The sequence below is a fragment of the Gigantopelta aegis genome, chromosome 4 (genome assembly GCF_016097555.1).
Source record: "Gigantopelta aegis isolate Gae_Host chromosome 4, Gae_host_genome, whole genome shotgun sequence".
Lineage (NCBI taxonomy): Eukaryota > Metazoa > Mollusca > Gastropoda > Neomphalida > Peltospiridae > Gigantopelta > Gigantopelta aegis.
In genome coordinates this window covers 88691298-88717467 of record NC_054702.1, presented here as the reverse complement: position 1 = coordinate 88717467, position 26170 = coordinate 88691298, and the positions used below count along the sequence as shown (strand labels likewise).

General features: G+C 36.0%; 1 protein-coding gene across 1 annotated transcript in view; it reads left to right on the top strand.

The window, feature by feature from the left end:
- LOC121370054 (protein FAM98A-like) overlaps positions 1-26170 on the top strand; it is a 39952-nt gene that overhangs the window by 11361 nt on the left and 2421 nt on the right. Inside the window, exons 2-11 of the mRNA XM_041495153.1 lie at positions 2416-2564; positions 6458-6514; positions 6821-6898; positions 8884-8984; positions 9849-9959; positions 11019-11213; positions 13448-13547; positions 16288-16370; positions 18829-18916; positions 19712-20062. Coding sequence (XP_041351087.1) covers positions 2416-2564; positions 6458-6514; positions 6821-6898; positions 8884-8984; positions 9849-9959; positions 11019-11213; positions 13448-13547; positions 16288-16370; positions 18829-18916; positions 19712-20062 — 1313 coding nt within the window. The remainder of the gene's footprint in view (positions 1-2415; positions 2565-6457; positions 6515-6820; positions 6899-8883; positions 8985-9848; positions 9960-11018; positions 11214-13447; positions 13548-16287; positions 16371-18828; positions 18917-19711; positions 20063-26170) is intronic.

Below are 26170 nucleotides of genomic sequence, written 5' to 3'. Positions count from 1 at the left end.
CGAAACGACCCGGATTCTAAGTTTGTAGTCCTTCCCACAGGGAATGTCTTTTTTCATACTATGAACTTTTACTACAAGTTATTTATTTTTAAGCCGATTGATTTCTAAATTGCACACAAAATAGTTTTTTTTACCCCAAAACACTTTCTTTTCTTCTTACGTGAAACAAAACTGAAATTATTTACAAACAAAAACATTTTTATAGGAGGATAGGACGGACTAAATATCGTTCGCTGTATTGTTAGTGATGTTTTTCATAGACATTTTAGTAACTGACAAAATAATACAGCAATATTTTGACAGTTTTCTAGCACATGTATGGTATTTTACTATTTCTGCAGAATCGCAGGCATTCATGTATAGTTACTTTCTTACTTTGACAGCTGCCACCATTTGAGTTTAAGGACAGGTGAAAGAAGCGCTGAGCAAAAGGGTTATAAACACAATTTATGAACTTAGACCATCAATAGAAATAAGTGAACAATACAGTGACAAGAAATAGTGTTCAGATTTGATATCGGCGATAAATTAGGACATTCGTGTAATTTGTCAGACTTATTTTGATCGGTACCATTGTATTGTCATCAACTATAAAACTTCCTCTCTTTTTTTTCTGTTACAGCATTAGTTCAAAGTAATTTAGTGTTGCTTGAAATAATCACTTGTGCTTAATGCACATTTTTAAGCAAACTAGATAAGCAAAATATATTATGGTTCGAATGTTAACCCATTTTAGTTGCACTAGTTGTTGTTAATTTAAAAACATCATTTAAGTATGGACATTAGGACCAGAAGATAATATTAACATTGTTAACATTGTGCATCCGAGGTGTACATATCACATTTTTCAAGTATTAAATACTTACTGATAAAGGAAGTCGATTGATGAGATAAAAATATTGTCAGATTCCTTGTGCAAAATTAATTTTTCAAGCAAAAAAAAATTGACATGATTTAGGCTGTGTACTATTTTACATTAGTATTTGTTTTAAATTATCATCAATTAAAATGTGTGTTTACGAATCATGTCGAAACATTCCGTAAATTTTCATTTGTTTGTCATATTATTTTGTTTGTATAGACCATTATACATGGCAAAACACATTTATACTGTTCATGTATTTATGAATGAATTACTGATTTGATTTATATATATAAAAAATAATCTTACCCACAATGCATATGCGAGTCCGCCATGTTTTTTCTGGTCAAAATCGTATTTTAAAAATTCAATGCATTCTTGCTTTGCACAGTAATGTATCAGATATATTTGTTAAAAATATATCAACATGATCCCGATCATACGATATTTATGAAAGTAAGATTAATTAGCCTTTTTCTACATTTGTCATAGATCTGATACCCATTTACCTGATTTTTGTTTTTTTAATGTGATTTCACTCCGTTGCAAAATTTTGACAAAATTTTCTATTCTCTACATATTGGACTCGAGCTGTTTAGGTTTTTCACCTTGTCAATAAGCTCTCACTATTAACTAGTAGTTCGAGTCACCTCCTGCCCTCCCCTTATTGATATTGATATGTACGGGAAGGCAAGAGGAAACTATGTAATGCTTTGGCAATCGTCGACAACCAAGTGATCGCAAGCTACTGTGTCTAAAATACAATTATTTTCCTCAATCTGATGCCACAGAGCTTTAGTTTGATTATTTTCGGGTCCAGTCATATTAAACAGCGATAGAAATAAGCAGAATTTTTTATTTGTCCACCGGACAAGTACATTGCAAAATCTACTTATCCAGTAATATTTTCACTTGTCAAATGTTTTGTTTTATTCAAGTACAAGGACTGTATTTGTTTTATTCAAGTACAAGGACTATTTTTGCTCTGTATCGAACATTTTACTTGTCCACTGGACATCAATTGAGGTACATTTTGCTTGTCTGAGCAGATTTTTGCTTGTCAGTGAAGTGCTTATTTCGATCACTGCATATCAATTGTTAACCAGTACCAACGCTACATGAAGAAATCTGATGCCCCTATGCAAAACGGACTTGTGCAGTTCTTCCTTTGATCAGTTGTGGTGCACTGATTGGAATGAGAAAAAATCCTATCACTTGAATGGATACACCGAGGTGGTTCGATCCTGCTATGCAAGCACCTCAAGTGAGCACTCAACTGACTGAGCTAAATCCCACCCTCATCTGCAAAGGGCAACAAAGCAAGTGAAAATCCAAGTAATAGGTACATTTATCAGGCATTGAATTTTTTTATATTTTTTAATATATATATTCTGCCAGAATTATAACATTATTATTTCTGTTATTATTTCTGTGTGTAGCAGTGTTTGCTGCACAGTTCTATTTGTTTGTTGCTAGATATATGCAAGTAGCATAATTTGTTTGTGAATTTTTGTAGATCTATATACATGTTCTGTTGTGTGTATTTTTTGTAGGTACACAGGATCTGGTCTGGATGAATCAAGCTTGACGGCTGCTGTGGAAGGGGGTCCCAAGTCCCCTGAGTACACACAGCTGGTGGAATGGCTCTCACATCAACTCAAACAGTTCTGTGCACTAGACGAACATATCAACGCCGTTTCAAGTAGGCATTATGTGACTTGACCTAAAGGCTGTTTGAGAAATTATCTTGGGTATGAGGTAGGGCTGGCCTCCCCTCCCTCCCGACCCTCACGACCCTCACCTGGTCACACCAATGTTTAAAATATGATTGGCAGCCTCTTTCCTTTTAACCACCCATGGGCTTAATGAATATTGTTTTATAATTATTATTAATTTTAGACCAGCCCATCTAAATTTGCGCCGAAATTATATTATATTAATAATTTATATAGGTTAGGAATGTTAATATTTTTCTTTAAGGGCGCAGCCAAAACTTATTAACCCCAATTTTCCCCTTTTTTTATATGTTTGGCATTACGGTAATATTCAAAATTTATCCCTGTCCCGAGTCAAACCCCCCGATCCTATCAGAGACCGGACTGGGATAGACGTGTTCAAAACCCTAGTGGTGTATGGACACATTAAATCCATTACTAAGCCAAACTAAGCCACCCAACTAAAATTATATAAATTAATTGAATTGGAGATGGGTGAGTTTAACCTTTATTTTAAATAAATTTTTAACAATTTACAAAATGTATATATTTATATATAATTGTATAGATTATTTTAATTTGAATTTTTAGTGTGGTGTAGTATGTGGTATGAAAGGGTGTGAATGTGAGGTCAGCTTGGGATGTGGGGGGAGATTTATCTGGCAGTAAAACTTCCTCCCGCTACTTGGCTTGAGTTTGGGTTTTTTTGTTTTTTTTGGTGTTGGTTCTTTTTTAAAATAATTAAAACTTGATAAATGTTTTTAAAAAGCATGCCGGTTTTTTAATATGTTATTATTTTTATCATGTTTTTATCCTTTTATGTAATAATAAAAATAAAAATTAGCTTGTGCTAACCGTTCCACCTTTTACCCCGTAGGTCTAAAATTCTTTTTTAAATATTAAAATGCGACTAAAAGAAATTTATTTAAAGTAAATTTAAATTTTATATTACAAAAAAAAAAAAAAAAAAAAAAACAAGGAAATTAGTTTGGTTTTGAACCAAAACTTTTAGCTAGATCTGCGTGTCTTAATTTAATAATTATTAGTTCCCTACCCCCATTCCTAAAAATAATGAGTCAAAATTGTCCCGTAGTATTACTGTCCTGAGCCACGCCACTGGCTATCCAGTGACAGGGCCTGGGACAGTCATGCCTGAAACCATAGAGGTATATGGGCATGTTAAAGGTACTCTCTCTCTCTTGGGTTTGAGGAATAGGCCTTTTTAGTCCCCTACCGGTACAGTCAGAGGGGACTTGAGGGTTTCATCTCCCAAGGATATTGAGCTGAAATGTTTTCTTTTTGTATAGCTATATTATATACTGTCACAGTTATGACCCTTAAACTTAAGAGATACAGAGATTTGTTTTCTATACCTTTTTCTCGCAATGCCTCAAGATATTGAGCTGAAATATTTTGTATAGCTTTATCATGTTCTGTTACAGATCAGGTTTGACTTTCATAATAATTTACCTATTTTGGACAGAGTTATGGCCCTTAAACTTTTGAGATACAAAGATTTGTTTTACAGACCTTCTTTTTTTGTTCAATGCTGTAAGATATTGAGCTGAATACTGTGACAAATCAAGTTTGACTTTTATGGTGATTTACCCATTTTTCACAGAGTTATGACCCTTGTGCTTAGGATATATGAAAATGTGGGCCTGTAACAGCACTTTCAGAATGCTTGTTTTATTGCCACCAATAAATAAAAATAATTTGACTTTGTATTAAGCATGAAAATAAAGTAAAATTAATGAATTTTGGTCATCTAATGGCCATAGAAAAAGTTTGTTTGTTTTGTTTAACGACACCACTAGAGCACATTGATATATTAATCATCGGCTATTGGATGTCAAACATTTGGTAATTCTGACTCGTAGTCAATAGAGGAAACCTGCTACATTTTCTTAATGCAGCAAGGGATCTTTTATATGCACTTTCCCACAGACAGGAAAGCACATACCACAGCTGTTGACCAGTTGTGGTGCACTGGTTGGAACAAAAAAAACACACAATCAGTTGAACGGATCCACTAAGGTGGTTCGATCCAGCGATGCAAGCACCTCAAGCGAGTGCTCAGCTGACGAGTTAAATCCTGCCCCTAATGGCCATAGATTAAGCCATGTGCTGGGATGTCTTTTAACATTTACAGCTATTATGATCGATCTTAATATAATTTTTTAGTTGTATAATCTACAGGGATTGAGGCGAGGTTTGCTTGAATGGCTCCAACACATTTTTGTATGTGTTTGTTGAGGGATGCAGATGATACGTCCTCTGGACGTTTCGTCCACAGACGATTCGTCCACTAAAAATTCGTCCACTGTTGAACTCAGACGATTCGTCCACAACTAAAAATTGTTCTTGGACAATTCGTCCACTATAATTTTTATAGTTCATTTAGAACTTGGCTGGAACTTGGTAGCGGAATGGAAATAATATCATTGTTTATTGGTTGGTTACTTCGAATGACATCACGTTATGGCTTTTTGACATAAATGACGACATTTTAGTTTAGTTACTAGCTTTGTTTTCTAAATAGTATGTCAGAAATATAGGTTTTATTGAAGAGCAATTTGAATAACAACATATCAACAAAGTACTATAATGGACACAGACAGACAGTTGATAGTGCCACTAAAATTTAGTTTGTTTCATATACTATAGTAGTTTACCACAAAACGAAAATAACTGACAATTTCAATGGCTAAGAAATATCGTTTTAGATTTATTTGTCTAAATGTTGTAATCGAGTGGACGAATTGTCCGAGGTGGGTGGACGAATTGTACGTGGACGAATTGTACGGTGGACGAATCGTCTGTGGACGAAACGTCCAGGGGACGAACCGTCTGGAAAGCTTTGTTGAGATAGGTGAAGGAAGGAAATGTTTTATTTAATGATGCACTCAAAACATCTTACGTACGGTTATATGGCGTCGGACTTATGGTTAAAGACCACACAGATATTAAGAGAGGAAACCCGCTACTCTTGGGCTACTCTTTTTGATTAACAGCAAGGGATCTTTTATATGCACCATCCCACAGACAGGATAACATATACCACGGCCTTTGTGGTGCACTGGCTGGAGCGAAAAAAAGCACAATGGGCCCACTGAAGGGGATTGATTCAAGACCGACTGCGCATCAAGTGAACGCTTTACCACTGGGCTACGTCCCGCCCCGAGATAGGTGAATTATGATTATGCTTCTAAATGGTTTCTGTTTATACAAATACATGTATGTTGCATGTCACACTGCAATCTAATTAAAATTAGCTCCACTATTACATGTGGATCTAACACCAGCCAGTTGGAGCTCATGTCCACCAATCAAAACCTTACTTGCAGAATCCTGCCAGTGATTTAAAAATAATTTGAAAACATTCCGAATTATCCTGAGGGTATACGACATGTTTGGTGTGAATTACGAATGCCTTAAAACATGTTTTATTTTATAAAATAAATAATTTGTAATGTAAAACTGAAGACTGATTTAGTTGTTGTTTTTTTATAAATAAATAAATAATTTTTAATGTAAAATTGAAGACTGATAACCCACCTCGTACATATTGGTATGGTTCGCTGTACTGCGGCCACTAAAATAGACTCGCCCGATATTTTTAGAATTTGTATGCTCCCAAATAACGTTATAAAAGGCGAAGTGTGATTGGTGAATATTTAAAATATTATTTACAGACGAAATGTTACCTGGACATTGGGGACTACCGCAGTGTTGTTAGTTTTAAATCACTGGCAGGATTCTGCAAGTAAGGTTTTGATTGGTGGACATGAGCTCCAACTGACTGGTGTTAAATCCACATGTAATAGTGGAGCTAATTTTAATTAGATTGGTCACACTGACACTGTAAATATTATTGCAGATGCTGATGAATCATCTAGCTTTCTGCTTGAAGTTAGTGGATTCCTAAGAGAACTTGGTGCGTATATTTTTTTATACATACATGTATATTATGGTTGATTTTGTAAGATAATTTAATGTAGTTTACGGTAACCATCCATTTTATTTCTTACTACCATATATGTTTTAGTAGCTCACTATGAGATTTTAAAAAGCTCTACAGTATCAACATATTTTCATCGATGTTAGTTTTGGTTGTGTTTCTTTTTAAAATCTTTAGAATATTTTACTTCAGTAAAATGATTGCTTGTTTGGGTTTGAAGATTAAATTGAAAGAACATATATTTAATGCAGTGTGTCTAACGGTTTGTTTTTGTTTTTAAAGGTTGTCCATATCCGACACTGATAGATGGTCCGATTAGTCAGCGAATGAACACACGAGAAAGTAGATTGCTGTTGTTAGGTAATTTTTATGATGATATTTATCTACAGATTTAGTTGTACTGTCCATAAGAGACAATTTAATGTACATATAATTTTTTTAAGACGAAAGGTTTTATCTCTTTCCATCTATTGATCTGTCCATACATCTATGGCACATATTGTTTTCCAGGGTTTTTGTTTTAATATCTCAAGATGTTGTGTAGCGTTTGACTTTCATGGGCATTTGCCCATTTTTGACAGTTATGCTGACCAGACTTAGGAGATACATATAGAATACTATATGAGTTTTTGCTAGATATCATTTTTACGAAACGAGTGAACTTCCCAAACGTATCTGACCGAACGAAAGTGAGGTCAGATACGTTTGGGAAGTTCATGAGTTTCGTAAAAATGATATCTAGCAAAAATGAGTGTGGTATTTTATTTATTACCCTCCTTTAAATCACGCAAATTATGAAAAATAAATAAATCAATCAATCAATTTTGTAGACTATTTCAAGACCGGATGTTGATTTGCATAACTAGCCAGTGCACGACTACGTACCGCCGCATTGAGAAATAGTTCGTTGTACTTCCGCTACTTCTCAGTGACGTTTTCAATGGAGTGGTGTAGACGTACTTCCCCATACATTTCCATCGGGTTTCATTTTTTAATTTAAAGAAAGCTGTAAGGTACATGCATCAATATATGTTTATTTTTATATTGGGTGAAAAATGGGCAAAACTAATGCATAATTCCATATTTTAACAAAACGCCCCCAAGAAACAAATGTTCCCGTTACCCCACTGGTTATGCTAATAATGATGAATTCACAAATCACAACTGACAATAACAATTTGTTGACCAAAAATCCAACCAATAAGAGAATAACAAGTGTTTTTGCAAATAAAAAACGTGTAGCTTGCAAAAGCAGCCGAGTTCACGGGAAAACTAAAGTTATAACTTTAAGGTCGACGACAGTCACTTTTCGCCCCCTTGTTTTGGCTTTCTTTGTACACAATAAATATAGCATATCTTACCGTAATTTCACTTGAAATCCATATTTCGTAAAAGGTACAATTTTTCAATCACAGAATTTTCTTCAAACACATTCAGGTGCTTCAGTAATGTTCGAAAGAAAAAAAATCAATAGGAATTTTGCACTGGATTTTTTTCCAGCATTCTTAAAACGGAAACGTCATGTACCCAGTTTGTGGTTATTGTAAGGAGGTGCAAAGTGACGTCATTGGAATTCTGACGTCATTCAAATTCAAAATTAGCTATATTGTTACAATGCATCGCCACATTAAAATAAAAACTGGTCTACTAACCTTGACCCCTGTTAAATTTCTACAACAAGCAAACAACGCTGTTTACAGGTCGGTATATTTTACTTTTTCATAATTCTACAAAAAATATTAAGTTTAAATTTTAAAAAATAAAAAACTACCTTTTGTCAAATATATCATATGAAAAAATTAACGTTGGATATGTTTCATTTATTGTGTACGAAGCCAAAACAAGGGTCCAAAAAGTGACTGTCGTAGACCTTAATAATGATGAATTCACAAATCACAACTGACAATAACAATTTGTAGACCAAAAATCCACATAATAAATAAAATGAATATGTTTAATTATTGTTCTATTCATTCTTTTATTTTTATTTTTTATTTAAAAATATTTCTCGCGCGGTCCAGTTTACATCAACTTTTAATGAATGACATTTGTAGTAAAAGTTGTGAATGTTACTGACCTTGACATTAATTATGAATGAAAAAATAGTCCCGTTATGCTAATAAGGTCGCGGTTTTCGAACCAATCGAAATTGACTGTTCCCTGTTGACAAATCAAAATACAGTTTGTAATACGCACCTGGTGGGTGGTGCATACGAAATTTGTACGACACCGCTATATCTTCACCAGGAGGGTAATAAAAATATTTGTTGTGCCCTGTTGGGGACGTGTTGCTTTAGCAGAACTCTGTGAATGCTTGTTTACTTTCTGGTTCATCTTCTGTGCAGACTTCCTGTGTTCTGAGCTGGCCAGTGTCCGGATGCTAGCAGTAACACGACCAGGACTTCTCAAATCGGCTGTCACAAGTCCAGAGTCCGTCTCTGCTCAGGTATTTAGTTACTCTTCTTAATAACCAGGGCCCTCATTTTCTAAGCTATTTTAGCGCTACGATATCGTAAAACCATTGTAGGCTAGTGACGTCACTATGGGGCGGGACCTAGCCCTGTGATAAAGCGCTCGCTTGATGCCCTGTCGGTTTGGAATCGATCTCCATCTGTGGACCGATTTGGCTATTTTCCGTCCCAGTCAGTGCACCACAATTGGTATATCAAAGGCTGTGGTATGTGCTATACTGTCTGTAGGATGGTGCATATAAAAGATCCCTTGCTACTTATGGAAAAATGTAGTGGGTTTCCTCTCTCAAACTATATGTTAAAATTACCAAAAGTTTTGACATCCAATAGCCGATGATTAATAATACATGTGCTCTAGTGCTGTTGTTAAACAAAAACAAACTTTACTTGTGGTGCTAACATAACTTCAGAAATCTCTAGCCAGACTCTGTTTAAGTTGTCCTTTAAGTCTGTGTATAATAGTTGTCCGATCAGATAAACTTTATGTCTATCTGCTATCTTAATCATTTTAAAGAAATATCTTTAAATTACAATTCTTCATTTATAATATCTGTAATAAATTTAATTTCAAAAAATTAAAATTCATTTCAATTTCATTTATTACATTTGGCCATAAAATAATGGTATACGTTTTGAACATCATTGCAGTTACATTATATTTGTATTAACTACTTTACTATTTATTAAAACTAAAATGATACAAAAGACATTTATTGCTTTTAGTTATTTATACAGAATCAGGTTTTTATGCTGAATAGTAATAAAAATAGCCAATGAACAGTTGGTATAATTTTAATAGATATTTTTGTCACAGTTAAACTATTCTCTCCTTGATATAGGCCGAGAGTGATGAAGCTTCTCATTTGAAGAATATGTTGATTGCTCTTGGCTTTCCTAAACCACCAGCAGATATAACACCATTCCAGCTGTTTAGTAAGGTAGAAAGTAAGGTAAGCACAAAGTTCTCTTTAATTTTTATTAAATCATCAGTCATTTTCATTCTGCTATTCAAAGGTGATATACAACAGTTATGAAACTTCACCCTACCCCTGGTATCACAAATATTGTACAGAAATGCAATAACATTTTCTTTTTATTAATCTTTATGCATATATTGATTTAAGGATGGAATCATATAGGCCAATAGGTCACTAATATAGAGCATCTTATGATTAATTGCCTGAAGTAGACGTGCTAGATGAAACCACCTCTGTGGCTCCATTCAACTGATTATGTGTTTTTTCTCGTTCCAACCAGTGTACTACAAATGGTCAAAGGCTGTGGTATGTGCTTTTTTGTCTGGGAAAGTGCATGTAAAAGATCTTTGCTGCATTAGGGAAAATGTAGCGTGTTTCCTCTGATGGCTATGTGTCAGAATTACCAAATGTTTGACATCCAATAGCCGATGATTAATTAATCAATGTGCTCTAGTGGTGTCATTAAACAAAACAATCTGTTAAATGTGCTATGTTTGTTTGTTTGGGGATTTTTGGTTTTGTTTTTTAAAATGCATCATGACTAGTATATCAAAAGCTGTGCAGGGATTAAGTTGGACCAAAACAAATAATTTAAAAATAATTTTGGCAAATTTAGTTTCATAAAATCCAGCCAAATTCATGGTTCAATTAACTTAACACCAAAAATGGCTTTAGATTTAATTAGTGTTTTTGGTGAATGAATAATAAAATATATTCGGCATGTTTAATTAATATTTAGCAAACAGCAGCTTAAAACCCTGCATGTGTTGTGGCTGTAGTTTTTTTTTCATTACTTAGGAAATAGTAAAACTAAAGGGGAGATAATAAAGCTTTAAGAAAAACAAGAAAAACATTACCATCCTTGGTTCATCATAATTGTTTAATATGTATACTAGGTTTGAAAACAGTATTTCCTGTGAAATAAGTCAATTTGAGGCATTAAAAAAATAATTTTAAATCATTTGAAGAAAAAACAGAAGGAAAAAACCCCAACCTTGCTAATATATTTATTTAAATATTTTTGTGTTTCAGGTAACAGAATTAATGACCAAGCACCCTGATATTATTGGCAAACCATTACTGAAGGCTCGGTTGTCAGACAAGCAGTGGGATCAAGTGTTGAAGATTAACAGCGCCCTCTGTGAGGAATACAAGATTCGACGAGACATGTTGCTCAAACGACTTGACGTCACAATACAGTCCTTTAAATGGTCAGATCAAGGAAAGGTTTGTATTTGGTTTTTACTTAGTGTATTACAGATTTTTAAACTAACAGGGGTTTTGACAGAGAGTGCCATACCCTTATTTTTTGGCAGATTTTATTTTTTTAAGTTAACTTTTTTACAAAATTAATTACTCTTATCATTACTCTTAAACCTAACCCTAAACGTAACCCATTTTCTTTCTGGGGGAGGCCCCCCATACTCCATAGCTCCATACCCCAAAATTTCTTTCTGGCAGATACATTGAATAAGTAATTTTTTTTATTTAAAACTACATTCCCTGGAATATTTTTATTATTTAAGCATATAGAACAGAAAATCCAATTACGTTTGGTGCATATATGACGCCGCACTCCGCATTGGTTTCACTACGCTGGCTTATCCAGGTCAAAAACAAAGCAGGTATTTTGAAAGTGGGACACTTTCGACGGGCTCGATCCGATATCGGTTTTCATTGGCTTATCACAAGTATAGAATTCCCCAACAAGAGATCACGTGAGATTTTGCATTTTTTTAACAAATTTAACTGTCTTGATTGAGGGGTCGTCTCATATCTCCAAAATATATTTATATCCATAGAGGTATGGTACAACGCCTTTCCAGGGGTCGGTGAGTGGGGGATATGCCTTGAAATTTTGACAGTGGCCAGCTGTTGGCATACGCGTTACATGTAAAGGGGTGTTACTAATTACGTAACGCTCTAGGGGTAGAGGAAGAGGGTACTGTGTTCGATTTACGTAACATTTTTCAAGACTATATGTTATTTTTATTCATTACTTAGACTTGAAAAGGTGTTTTTTGGAAATGCGCTGTCAGTCTAGGATCGATCCCCATCGGCGGGTATACAAAAAGACCATGGTATGTGATATCCTGTCTGTGGGATGGTACATATAAACGATCCCTTGCTAAAAAAATATGTAGCGGGTTTCCAAGGTGCGTACACCAGCCTCGGTGGCGTCATGGCAGGCCATCGGTCTACAGGCTGGTAGGTACTGGGTTTGGATCCCAGTCGAGGCATGGGATTTTTAATCCAGATACCGACTCCAAACCCTGAGTGAGTGCTCCGCAAGGCTCAATGGGTAGGTGTAAACCACTTGCACCGACCAGTGATCCATAACTGGTTCAACAAAGGCCATGGTTTGTGCTATCCTGCCTGTGGGAAGCGCAAATAAAAGATCCCTTGCTGCTAATCGGAAGAGTAGCCCATGTAGTGGCGACAGCGGGTTTCCTCTCAAAATCTGTGTGGTCCTTAACTATATGTCTGACGCCATATAACCGTAAATAAAATGTGTTGAGTGCGTCGTTAAATAAAACATTTCTTTTCCAAGGTGCGTGTGCAGGGATTTCAGCGGGGTTGGGTGTGTTGAGTGAAGTTTATATGGGGCCATGCTCCCCCAAGCAATACATTTCAAAAAAAAATTAAGCTTCGGCAAGAAAGGGTTTCGACCTCCAATACCCTGCACATGCACCCGATTCCTCTATAAGATTATATGTCAAAATTACCAAATGTTAGACATCCAACAGCAGATGGAAGAAAGGATAGGATATATTTTATTTAACAACGTACGCAACACCTTTTGTTTACGGTTGTATGGGGTCGGATGATTATTAAATCAATATGCTTTATCTTTGATGTCGTTAAACCCACCCCCCCCACCCCCAACTTTACCCTTTCCAAACGAAAGTTCATTGTCTACTTTAGTATATTTTATTTCAAAAATATATACATGATTAATATGTTACTAGTATACAAACTAAACTTTGAAAGTTCTACTAACACTTTATAAAATATCAATTCTGAAATAGGAAGGTACGACTGTCGATAATACGTTGTCAAGATCAAACTGGTTTTAACTAAAGACTCTAGTACCGTATCCTCCACTGAACGTTCTTCGTACAGCGCAAGATTTCTCTTTTAATTTTTTGACACGAACCCTACAATTTGAAATCGGCAAGTGCACGTGTTAACTGAAACTGACAACAGGCTGTCGTTTGTGTTTTGCCGAGCTATGGCGGCACAGGCGACGAATCAAGCGTATACGTTTGATGATATCTGTTCATAGCGAATACACACGACTTTTTTAAAAGTGCATTTGAGCTTGTATTTCACATTTGTACATGATGTTATAATATGGTAACCAGATAATGTAACTTTAATTTTGTTAAACACGCTGTTTTAGATGTAGTTGAAAAAAACTGCAATATGCAGATTTATTTTTTATTTTGAATTTATTACAGAGAAATGAAAATAAAATAGCTGAAGTGTACCAACCAATCAGAAAACAACTGACTGCCAAAACTGATGTTGATATTCCTCAGATATTGTCTGCAAGAGATGGTATGTTCTCTTTATAAAATGAAAGTAGATTTAATATGGGTAATGGAAATTCCGAAAAGTCATGAAATTTGCAAGTGTCATTTTCCAAGGTTGGAACAACTAGGAAATTTAAGTTGGGTCATGGGATGGGAACTCTATTTACGTGCCCATATCCAATGAAGGTTCAGGCACGCCTATCCCAGACTTAAAATTAAGGTTAAAATTAAGGCCGAACAAAAAACTTGACTGCTCATTGCTGCCGCCCCCCCCCCTTGGCCGGCCTCCGGTCAGCCACACTAAGGTTACCAATATGAGTGCTGCCCCTCTTTTCAGCCACTAAATAACTCCTGTGATGGGAGCCCTAACCTTTCCTACCAACCTCCCCCTCCTCACCCAGCAGGGCTAAAGTTAAAAGTACTATGTTTAAATTTCGACCGCCCGATCTATAATGCGCCTAAATTATAAGTAGAAATAAGTAGATATAATATATAGTTTTAGGACTGCACACACATTTTTAATAGCCCATTATTTATTTTGGCCGTAAGATTCAAAATTGTCCCATATATTTCTGTCCCAGACCAGATCACTGGCTATCCAGAGACCGGGCCAGGGACAGACATGCTTGAAACCCTAGTGGTATATAAGCATGTAAATAAATATTGGAATGGAATGCTCATCCAAAGTTGAAGGTGATTGGAGCAATTTAGACGGACTACCAAAAATAAAGGGTGTCAGACTATTTACAAAAAAATAAACAAAGTTTTAGAAATGACGGTCAAAAAATTTAAAGTCTGACTAAGTCCATATTCACGGAGGCAAAGGAGGTTGGTGGTGAGGATGACATCACGGCGACCTGATAAAGTTGGTGATGTCCAGTTGCGGGAGGTACAGCCGGTATGCAGAGGTTGCTAGGATCTTGGCGATTGGGCGGTAGTCTTTCCCGGCAATGGTCTTGATGACATGGTGGATGGTTGGGTTGCCCATTTCATGAAGTAGCAGACCTTGGTGGTAAAGTCCCTTCCGGCGGATGGTAAGGCAGAGTCCATGTCCCTCCCGCAACGTGACCTTGTGGATCGCAAAGTCTCCTTCTGCACGGCTCGCTGGAAGCGGTTGGAAAGCCTCGTGCTTAGGTTGCGTGATAAGCTGGTGAACATCCTCAACGAGCTGAGCGTAGCGCTGAGGTAGACCACTGCTCAGCTCGTTCCATGTCCAGCTGACAGTTAGCATGGCTTGGCTGGATGGCCGCTTGGAGGAGCGGTTGCCTTCCGTTTTGGTATGGCAGCTTTCCAGGACTGCGCCTCGACGGGAGTCGTTTGTTTAATCGGCGACACAGCCGGAAGCACAGAAGTAGGTGACCGTGGAGCAGGTCGCCGGTACAGTGAATCGCAAATCGCTGTATCCAGGTCATCTGGCTCGGTCGTGGGCATAGTCAGGTCCGTTGAAGCAGGTGCCTCCACAGTCCTCTTGACAGTCCCTGGGGTGGCGGCGTTGGGCGGCGAAGCAGAAAGAGCTGCTGCCGGTGTTGGCTCCCCCCGAACTGCCCCTGGCGCACGTCTCCTCTTCCTCCACCTTCCTTTCTTCTTAAGCCGGTCGCCATACACTAGGGTCACATTTGCCCGAGACTCGGTGTAGGCGACATGGTATTCAAGTAACGTTCTGTAGGTTTCGATGCCAGGTGGGGGGGCAACGCGAGAGAGCAGATGGACACGTCTGTCTTCATCACTGACAAAACTCGGAGTGCGAGTTGGGTCATGGACAATCCTGGAAATTGAAAATCGGTTTATGATTAATTTTTGACCATTTAAAATGGTACAAGAAAAAGCTTCATTTAACCCTTGAAAATCCTGAACTAGTCATGGAATATATGTTTTAAAAGTTATGGAAAGTCATGGAATTTGGTTGATAACAATGAAATTTGTAATGAGATTCAGTAGGTGTAGTCTGAAGCGATGACAAGAAACAGAAAATAAGAATTTTGTTTTTGTGCAAGTTATATCCGTTTAAAACATTTATCTGTCTTTTCTAGTTTGTATTTTAGTCTTCAAATATGTGTTCTTTTTCAAAAGCTGGATTACTATTTGCCCTCACTCCCTCACCCATGCCACCCCTACTGTGTGTGAGATCTGTTAAAATGTAGTTCTTATAGACTAGGCCTACATAGAGGAAGCAAAACATTGCCATTAGATTATTTACTTTGCCAAAATTTGTCTTAAAATATATTTGCTATCTATTTAATGTGCACTGCAAATATGTCTTCAATGCACTTTAATAAACTGATTAATTATACAGATATTATGTAGTTATGTAAGGAAGACTGACCAAATTCTTACAAATACTCTATGTAGTTCTGGTAAATAAGAGTGGATGTGTTTGTGCCAGGTGTACTAACTTGTAGCAAGATGAACAACTTATTTTAACAGGTCACATGTTAGCTGTTCAGGATCCCATTTTACAAAGTGATCTTAGCGCTAAGTGTGTATGGTAGCTATGGATTTAAGGTGAACTTAGCGCCGAGTGTGTATGGTAGCTATGCATTTAAGGTGAACTTAGCGCTAAGTGCATATGGTAGCTATGCATTTATGGTGAACTTAGCGCTAAGTGCGTATGGTAGCTATGCATTTAAGGTGAACTTAGCGCTAAGATCACTTCGTTCAATGGGGTCCAGGCCCTATTAAAATTCCTGTAAAAAATATCAAATTTTATGACATTTTAAAACGTTCACAAATAGGTTTTTTTTTGTTGTGTTTTTTATATATTCCAGACTTAATTCGGATTCAGAAAACAGTAAGCGGAGCAGCCAGAGAGAAGACCAAGTGTGCAATCAATAAAGTGTTAATTGGCAAGGTATTCACAGAATTATCATATTTCACTTTATAATGCTGTATAACCCATAAACAGACATCTGTTTTGAAAAATGGAGGGAACAGGATTTAGCTCCGTTGGTGGAGAATGAGTATGAGGTGCTTGGGCCATAGGATCAAACCTCCTTGCTGGATCCATTGGGTTTTCTTAGTTCCAACTAATAAATGTATGAATTAATGAATGTTTAACTACACCCCAACACAAAAATACACATCGGCTATTGGGTGTCTGAATTGTCCCAACTAGTGCTCCATGGTCTTGTTATGTGCTGTCCTGTCTGTGGGGAAAGTGCATATAAAAATACCTTGCTGATAATGGAAAAATGTAGAGGATTACCATATGTTTGAAGCAGAAAAATATAATCTTTGTTAAAAGTATAATAATAATAATAATAATAATAATAAAGTTTGAGAATATTTTTAGATATGTTTGTAAATTGAACTAATAATCAACATCACTAACATATTTATTGTAGCTTCCTTCATTTACCTGAATGCATCTTGATACTATTTCAGTATACATGTCTATCAATACCATCACACTTTACAGGCATCCTAATCTTCAAACATCATTAACAAGTATTCGATGTCAAAAATACATTGTTGAGTACTTTCTGTTTGCTGATATCACATATATTCACATAGATAATATTCAAACTTATGTAAAGCAGCCACTAAATGGAGTTTCCAAAGATGGCCTTTTAAAAGGACATTCCTGAGTTTGCTGCATTTTTAAGATGTTATTGACTAATAAAATATTTCAAAGATTAAACTTGCATATTAAATATATTTTCTTGTTTAGAATAACAGTGTCTGTATATTCAACGTGTTTCTGATCGTTCTAATATTTGTACTAGGTTAAATTTCATTTTATTTACTAAAATATGTTTTTTCGTACGTACAAAATAATTTGAAGAAAAAATCCAGTTTCGACTACTTACAAATATTAAGACGACCAGGAACACGTTGAATATACAGACACTGTTATTCTAAACAAGAAAATATATTTAATATGTAACTTTAATCGTAGAAATATTTTATTAGTCGGAAACATCATACAATGCAACAAACTCAGGAATGTCCCTTTAAGACAAGTGGTTGCTTAATACAGGTCAATGTGTACTATATTAGATAATTTAAGGGAATAAGAGTGGCCCTTAAGGCAGGTTTTTGCTTAAAGAGATCTTTCCAAGTAACAGTGTTTTCAATGACTAAAATTATGTGGTAAATACATTTTATTATTTAGAATATTCATTGTATATCTGATCATCTTATTTTTGGTAGCAGCAAAACCTTTATTTTATTTTCCACCATATGTTTTTTCATATGTACAAAATTGAAGGAAAATCCAGATTGGACCATTACAAATATTAAGACCAAAAACATCAAATATATACAGAAAGTGATATTCTGAACAAAACGAAAAGTTTGTTTTGTTTAATGACACCACTAGAGGATATTTATTTATTAATCATCAGCTATTGGATGTCAAACATTTTGGTAATTTCGACATATAATCTTAGAGGGGAAACCCGCTACATTTTTTTTCATTATCAGCAAGGGATCTTTTATATGCACCATCCCACAGACAGGATAGTACATACCATAGCTTTTGATATACCAGTCATGGTGCACTGGTAGGAACGAAAAATAGCCCAATGGGCCCACAAACTGGGCTATGCCCCACCCCTATCATGAACAAGGAAATCCGACCTCTGAAAATCTCAAGAACGATAGTTTCGTTTGCACATTGCTCTTGCAAGCCTAGTTTTACATAACCCCATTTTGATTCACATATTAAATTTAGGACATCATTTACATCGTTATGATGGGTTTTGTAAAAACAAAATGTGTTACCTGAACCTGTTTTGACAAAAAGTTTCCATTTTCTTTAAAACGGTTCTGTTTGTCGGAACCATGTTGCCATGGCAGCAAACTCGTCACATTCTCTTTAGTAGAGGTTACCTCGAGCAGGTTTGACTGTAACATACTAAACAACATGAAATGTGAATATTAATTAATACAGGGGCGTGATCTGGACCTGGGGGAGGGGGGGGGGGGGTTCGAATATGAACCAAGTGGACCCTTTTTCTATTTTGTTTGCACCACCAGAAACTCCATATGTATAAACCTGTATGCTTTAGTTCTCAAAGCAAACCATTTGCTTCAGTTCGTCCGAACCCCTCCCAGCCTACGCCCCTGTAATATTTAATTTAGTTTAAATTATTCAGTTTAAATCCCATTAATTATTGTGTCTATTAACATCAATAATGTCTTGTTAACATTTAGGCCCATTTTGAGTCTATTTACTAAATTAATTTTATCATGGAAAAGTATATAATTATTTAGATATTAAACTATTCCCATTTCTTTTGTTCAGTGTATATTTTTCACTTGACTGGTCAGCATAAGGTCTCACTACATATTGTTTGTAATGGCAGGTGCCTGATCGTGGTGGGAGAGCATATGAGTTGGAGCCGCCGCCTCCTGAAATGCCATCATTCATGCAGAGATCAGCTGCTCCTCAGCGTAAGTAGGCCATGTCCGTCTGTTAATTAACGTACACCAGTAATTGGCAACATGTACACAGCTGATCTTTTTCTAAAGGACACAGTATTGATTTTTTTTACAGTATCATTAAGATTCTTTTAATTATATCATGCTTAATTTTCTTACTAATTATGAAAACTGAAACAATTTTGGTATGTAACTGAAAACATCTAATGATATGATAATATGTTGAAAATACCAAACAGTGAAACCTGATGAAGTCAGGTATCATGTTTCTTCTGTCAGATTTTTTATATTAACTACTGATTTGTATGTGAAGAGTTGTCTCTCTTGGGTCACCAATATTGAAAATGGAGCAGAATTGTGTGTGTTTTTTACTAACAATGGTCATGGATTTAATTTTTGAAGAAATGAAGGAAACATTAATATAGCTGTAGTATAGGTCAGAAATGATCATTATTGTGACACAATTTTTGTGTGTGATTACTCATTATATTTGGTATTTTAATACATTTATAGAGCGATATTTTCTTACCATTTGAGTGCATGTAAGGTGTAACTGTTTGCTAAATGTTGATTTTGGAGGGAGGACAATTATTATTCCATACTGCTACTACTTTTTGTTTTTTGGCAAGTTTAAAAATAGATTTTTAAATCGGCTATATTTTGAAAGTGGATCACTAAGAATTACAAAACAACACAAATATGCTTTAATAAGAGTGAACTATTTCAAATAATTTTGGTATTAAATTTTACAACTATATTATGTTGGGACGACTTTTCTGTAAAGATAAAATCTGCTTTGTTTTTCAGGTGGTGGTCATGGTGACCGTGGCGGTCGTGGGGGCTCAGCGGGTGGACGGGGGCGGGTACAGAGTGGTTGGGATTCACGTGGCCAAGATGTTGGACAACAGTGGAAACAAGGGGGTGGTGGATACAGATCACAGGGGGGAGGTTATCAGGGTGGTGATGCATTTCAGGGAGGTGGAGGACATCGGGGAGGGGGATATCAGGGAGGAGGAGGTGGAGGCTATCAAGGAGGGGGTTATCAAGGTGGAGGTGGATATCAGGGAGGGGGAGGGTATCAGGGAGGAGGAGGATATCAGGGAGAGGGAGGGGGATATCAGGGAGGGGGAAGAGGTGGTTATCAAGATGATGGTAGAGGTAGGGGGAGGGGTCGAGGAGGGAGGGGAGGTAGGGGTGGGCGAGGTGGAAGGGAGAGAGGAGGATATTAGTTATGGTAAATATATTTGTGTGATTCTGCTTTGTATGAATAATAGACTGTGAAAATATCAGTTTAGTCTGGACGTTTACTGGCTGGTGAATGAATGATGAACAAATGTGACCATTAACATGAAATTGTTTTTTAAATAGGTACTCATAGGAAGTTATTAGAACATGATTGGGTAATGTATCAATAGAATACATTTCTGTATTGACAAAGTAAAGTGCTATACAGATTGATTAAAAAATGGTTTGACATGCAGAATATCACAAATTATTTAGTGCATAGTCTGTTGTTAAAACACTTATATGTTTTACTTCTTTTTAAAAATACTATCTGTACTTTATTAATGAACACACTTCTCAATTTTTGGTCACTTAATGATGACTAAGTCATTGATTTTTAGTGGATATCCTACATTAAAGCATGCCAGTAGATCATAAGCATTGATTTGATATATAATACATGCCACTGATGCATGTGTGGGCATTTATGGTGCACAATAATTGGTGGGTACAGATTATGACCCAATGTCAAATTATATTTTTTTAGCGTACCCTTAAACACTGGTGACAAATGAGTAGTGGATACCAATTTGTTGTCACTGTGTTTTATGTTCAGGACAATACTAGGGATTAAAAAAACACAATATAGTAGAGCTGGGGTGGGGATGCACGAAGTATTATATAGTTCATGGCCTAAGATATAATGCTAATTTGTTAATGTTTGATTTAATTATTTTTCTGGTGTGGCCCAAAAGACGTGTAGATGTTAAGATAATACGCAGTTTCAGTAATTAATGGTGCATACGTATTTTCTTAGCAAGGATTGTTTATGAAATCCAGGTACAAAATCTGATGTGGCTTATATGACATTCAAAAACTTTATTCGAAGTTTGTGTTTCCAGCAGTTGTGTTTGTAACTCTTCAAAGCGTACATACATTTGAGTTGTATGAGTTGTTTATTTCAGTATATCGTTAATGATCTTGTTCACTTTTAACTGTACAGAAGAAAATACTGCTCTTGATTCAAGATAGCTGGCTACTATTTATATTTGGGTTTGTCGGTCTAAAGAAAGATGATGAAGAGATTGCTCAACATATTTTCATATCATTTGGCACATTTATTGAAAATTGTAAAGGCATTATGCACATGGAATAATATTTTTGATTAAATTTGATGTGACAACATTGGATATTAATAATTAATAATTTTGTCTTTTCTTTATGTAACAATAAATAATATTGGCAATAAGGTCTTTATCTGCATGAGAAATTAGAAGAGTTATGTTTGGATTAATTTTGTTTTGAATGCTACAGTAAATCTGGTGCTGTTGTTAGGTGGGTTTTTTACACAACGAGACAAATCAATTGGTGTTTTAAATCCATGTTTTGTTTGTTTAAAGCACAACTAAACTTAAACCAATTCCACACATGATGGCTTGGAATTATGTCTTTTGTGATACCATATATGCCAGCACTAAATACTAGTATATTATTTGTCTATAGTAGTACATGTATGTATCCAGTTACAAATTTCAATGCCTCGTCTGTTCATTTGTATCTTAAAAGTGTAACTCATTTGCTTATATTATTATTTTAAAATAATAATGATAGTTAACTGTTAATTTTATTTTTAGAAGTAAAATAAATGTTACTTATTGTAATGTATTTTATGTGAAAAATTAAAATGTAAAAAGTTTAAATGCATTTACATTGTAACTCAGGATTTATATCGGTAATAAAGAACAAATTTGGTGCTTATAGCCTAGACTGTATGAAACTCGATGCTTAAGTCCCACAAGTGTAAACATATATTTTTTTAGTTTCTATTTACAAATGAATGAAGTATTTGTTTAATGCGTACATAGTCTAATTTTCTTCAGCTTAGTATATTTTAGCGACATAAATACACGTATAGGTAAAGTATCTGTTTTCGGTTCATGTAACAGTTTATAACGTATGCATCGTCACTCGATAAAGCAGTGAGGTGGTTTAATAATTTAAACTGAATTCACTGCAGACATCGGCGAGACAGCATTATATTGCTAATAATTTCAGTTTCTCTGTCGCTTTCAATGTCGGCGTGACTCGACCTGGGAACATAATCAGTTTGTGAATCTCTCTTTAGTTTTTGTTATTTTGGTGCCCCTTAGAACCAATCTGATTAAAATTAGCTCTACTGTTCTCACGTGTAATAGTGGAGCTAATTTTAATTAGATTGCCTTAGAACTGTTCTAGATGCAGAGCTCTAAAGCTCATAGTAAATAGAAAGTCGTGGGTTTCAGCACAGTTGAAGCAAATTAACTTGGAGGCCTGACCTTTCGCCTATCGGTGTTGAAAGGGTAGATACCAAAAAAAAAAAAAAAAAGCAACAAAAACCCCAAGCACATTGGGTCGAATTAACGTTGTAAATGCATGTAGTTGTATTTGGGACACATTTTCTGGCGCAAGTCCGAGTTTGTGCCCCTAGTGAGCATGTTTGAACATTAATGTGATATAAGAACGTTAAATTCCGACATTTGATCTGATAGCGTTATGTGGGCTTGCATACAGACAGAAACAGACTTCGTAAATTCGACCCTTTGTATGCAGGCATGATCGCATGAAATGAGCATCTTGTAGAACCGACCATGACCTTAATTCATGCTTATTTCCCCTTAAAATTTTCAAGCAGTTCTCCTGTATGTTCTGTAGCATTGTGTTTCTATTAATGAGGCCCAAGTTGAGTTTGTGTTAATAATTTGTGTATACTTCTATGATGTACCACAAAATGTTAATAAATCAATATACATGTATTTATAAATAGTTCGATGTTCCACAGATCCAATTTCCACTTATCTGTGAAGTATTTTTCAGTTTGTGCCAGTTTGATATCAAAGATTTTTGTACAAGTGAGGAAATTATTAGATTGAGTTTTTACTGCGAATTCAAGGTTAATATCGAAAACTGTTTATCTGTTTGGTAGATCGCGGTCATTGAATTGACAAACATGTTGAGCATAACTGATGAATTAGTAGATCATATCCATTGATCAGAAATAAAGAAAGGTTGATGTGCAGTTAAATGTGATTAATGCATCGGTAGATTACTCCAAGTAGGAATACTACTTGTTATATCCTATGAAATCCGCAAGTTAAATCTTTTTTCATTAAACTATTGTACGCATGTATTCTCTAAATAATTTTGTCGGCACGTGTCCAGCAATTAATAGTGCTTGGTGAAATTGAAATAAAAAGTTTGTTTTGTTTTCTAATCTGCATTTGTTTTTGATGACTGCATATTATATAGTATAGTATAGTATGGTGTGACTGCAGTGTTTTGTCATTTATTTTCAATCAATAATGAAGAAAACGATTTTATGGCAATCGTGCCAACATGACGTGGTGCAACATGGCCGTTTTTTCTTTGTCTAAGCAATATCTAGAACTAGGTCTTCCAACAGAAAGCTGAGAAAGGGATGCAATTTTCTACCTTTTCGAGGTCAGATTTTTTTGGTTTACTTCCTCCGTTCTTTTCACCCCTCCTTCACGTTCCTATTTTTACCTACGACATACACCTGTGAGTATTATCTACCAAGGGGTGTGTGTATGTGACGTAGCCCATTGGTGAAGCGCTCGTCTGATGCACGGTCGGTTTGGGTTATTTCTCGTAGTCCGTGCTCTGCAACTGGTGTAACAAAGGCCGTGATATGACGGGTGGGGTTGGGGGACGGAGCACAGTGGTAGCGCGGTCGGTCTAGGGTCGATCCCCGTCGGTGGACCCATTTGGGTTATTTCTCGTCCCAGCCAGTGCACCACGACTTTTATATCAAAGGCCGTGGTATGTGTTATTTCCTGTGGGATGGTGCATATAAAAGATCCCTTGCTACTAATGAAAAATTGAAGCGGGTTTCTTCAAAATTACCAAATGTTTGACATCAAATAGCTAATGATTAATAAATCAATGTGCTTTAGTGGTGTCGTTAAACAAAACAAACTTTAAACTTTTGTCTGGGATGGTGCATATAAAAGTTCCATTTTTGCTAATCGGAAAGAGTAGCCCAATGCGTGGCGGCAGCGGGTTTCCTCTTCTTATCTGTGTGGTCTTTAACCAAATGTCCAAAGTCATTGATATGTTTTGACGTGCATACATGTGTGTTAAGATATTCTGTGCTTCATACTTGCAATAATGTCAGTTAAAACAAAAGTCGTGTTCAATTTTTATAATTCCAAGTGAATAATACGATTTACTAATTCAACATGACGACTAACGTATAAACAGTAATTTTAATAATTTAAAATAAAGAAAAGGGATGAAACGATCTGTTTTGTTATCTTTAAGCATTGCCGAAAGTAGGCCTAGTGCAAAATTGAGATTCATGCAGTTACGAACGTCGGTTTTTAAAGTCGTATATTATTTGGATCAAATCTAGCATTTATAACAAAAGAGTATTTACAGATTTTAATTATATAACCGTAAGGGGCCATCCATAATTTTCAACATTTTCACGAGCGTACAAACCGTACACTTTTGACCACCCCTCTCCCCCTCCTAAAAGTGTACATCTCCTGAAAAGTTTACTCCCACATTTTTCCCGCTGGCCCCTTAACTGCTCTCATCCCCCCCCCCCCCCCCCCCCCCGCGGAGCTTCGTAAAACCGACGGGCCCCCTAATTACATGTCCGTCCGTTAATTAAACATTCATTCCTTCATTAGTCTACGACAAAAACCTATGTCTGACCAAACTGAACAGCATACTCTGGTAGACAGTACTAATACACACGATGAATACATTGGTCGACTAACGTCTTGTGGGTGAAATTCAAACTGAACTTTTTTATTCGCTCAGACCATATGTACAAGGAACATGAGGTAAAATATAATACAATTATACACAGAGCAAATAATACTGGATTAATGTTTCCACTGGGAGGACGTTATGAAATGATTATATATTATATGTATATACATGTAGATTCACACAATTTCACGCATTCTTTTAAAACTTTGTCTTATATATTCACAAAGGTTTATTAATATGGGATACTTATAAGGAGAGGTTGTCTTGTAGATTCGTATTTCTGCAATAATCCAGAGGTACCACTTAACCATACACGACCCGTGGTGTATTAGATTATATAATAATAATATATATAATTACACCAAGTTGAGGCTATACAACTCCCTCCTATAAACACGTGTTTTTACTGTAAAAATACTGAGCAATAAAAGATATTATGACATAACATTTAGTGAAATATTTTAAAATATTAGTGAAATAAAAGTGTTATCAGTCGCTCAGTGACGATAACACAGTTTAGAGTGAAATTTCACTCTAAAATGTGTTATCGTCACTGTAGAAAGTGTTATCTTCACTGTAAGAAAGCCGGAACTATTTTTCTGCTGGCATTTTGAAAATAAAGGTAAATTGCCAAAAGTTATATAATAAATAGAAAATTTCATGTTTTTTGTCAAATATGATTTATATGTCATCTCGTGAAGTTTGCAATCATATCACTCTAGTAGTAAGGGGGCCTGTATAGCCTCATGACCTACTTTCCGTGACCTTGACCTTGACGTCACGTGACCTCGTCCTACTGGCCCTGACTTGACCTTGATGACGTCACGGACTACTGTACCGTGTGCAACGTCCTACTGGCCCCGACCTACTTAGACTAACCTTGACCTACTTAGACTGGCCTACTGTGCCGCGTGCAACGTCCCACTGACCCGGCCCTGACCTACTTAGACCGGCCCCTGACCTACTTAGACTAACACGAAAGAGTATAAAAAGGCTAGATACGGTTTCATTGTCATTCGCTCGCCGAAAACGATCAGATCTACGTTCATCCAGAGATGGCCTGTTCCACAAGTGATGAAGCGAGATGTCGTCTAGAACTTGGAACTAACGTCTACGTGGTGGCCAGTTATGGAAAGGGGACACTGCTATTCACATAAGGAAATTTGTACAGTGACAAGGGGGAAAAAACTTTCCCCACCAAGCGAGGTATTGTCCTTAGTCTTACACAGTGGATCGAACTGTGTGGATGTAAAAGCCCAATTGAAC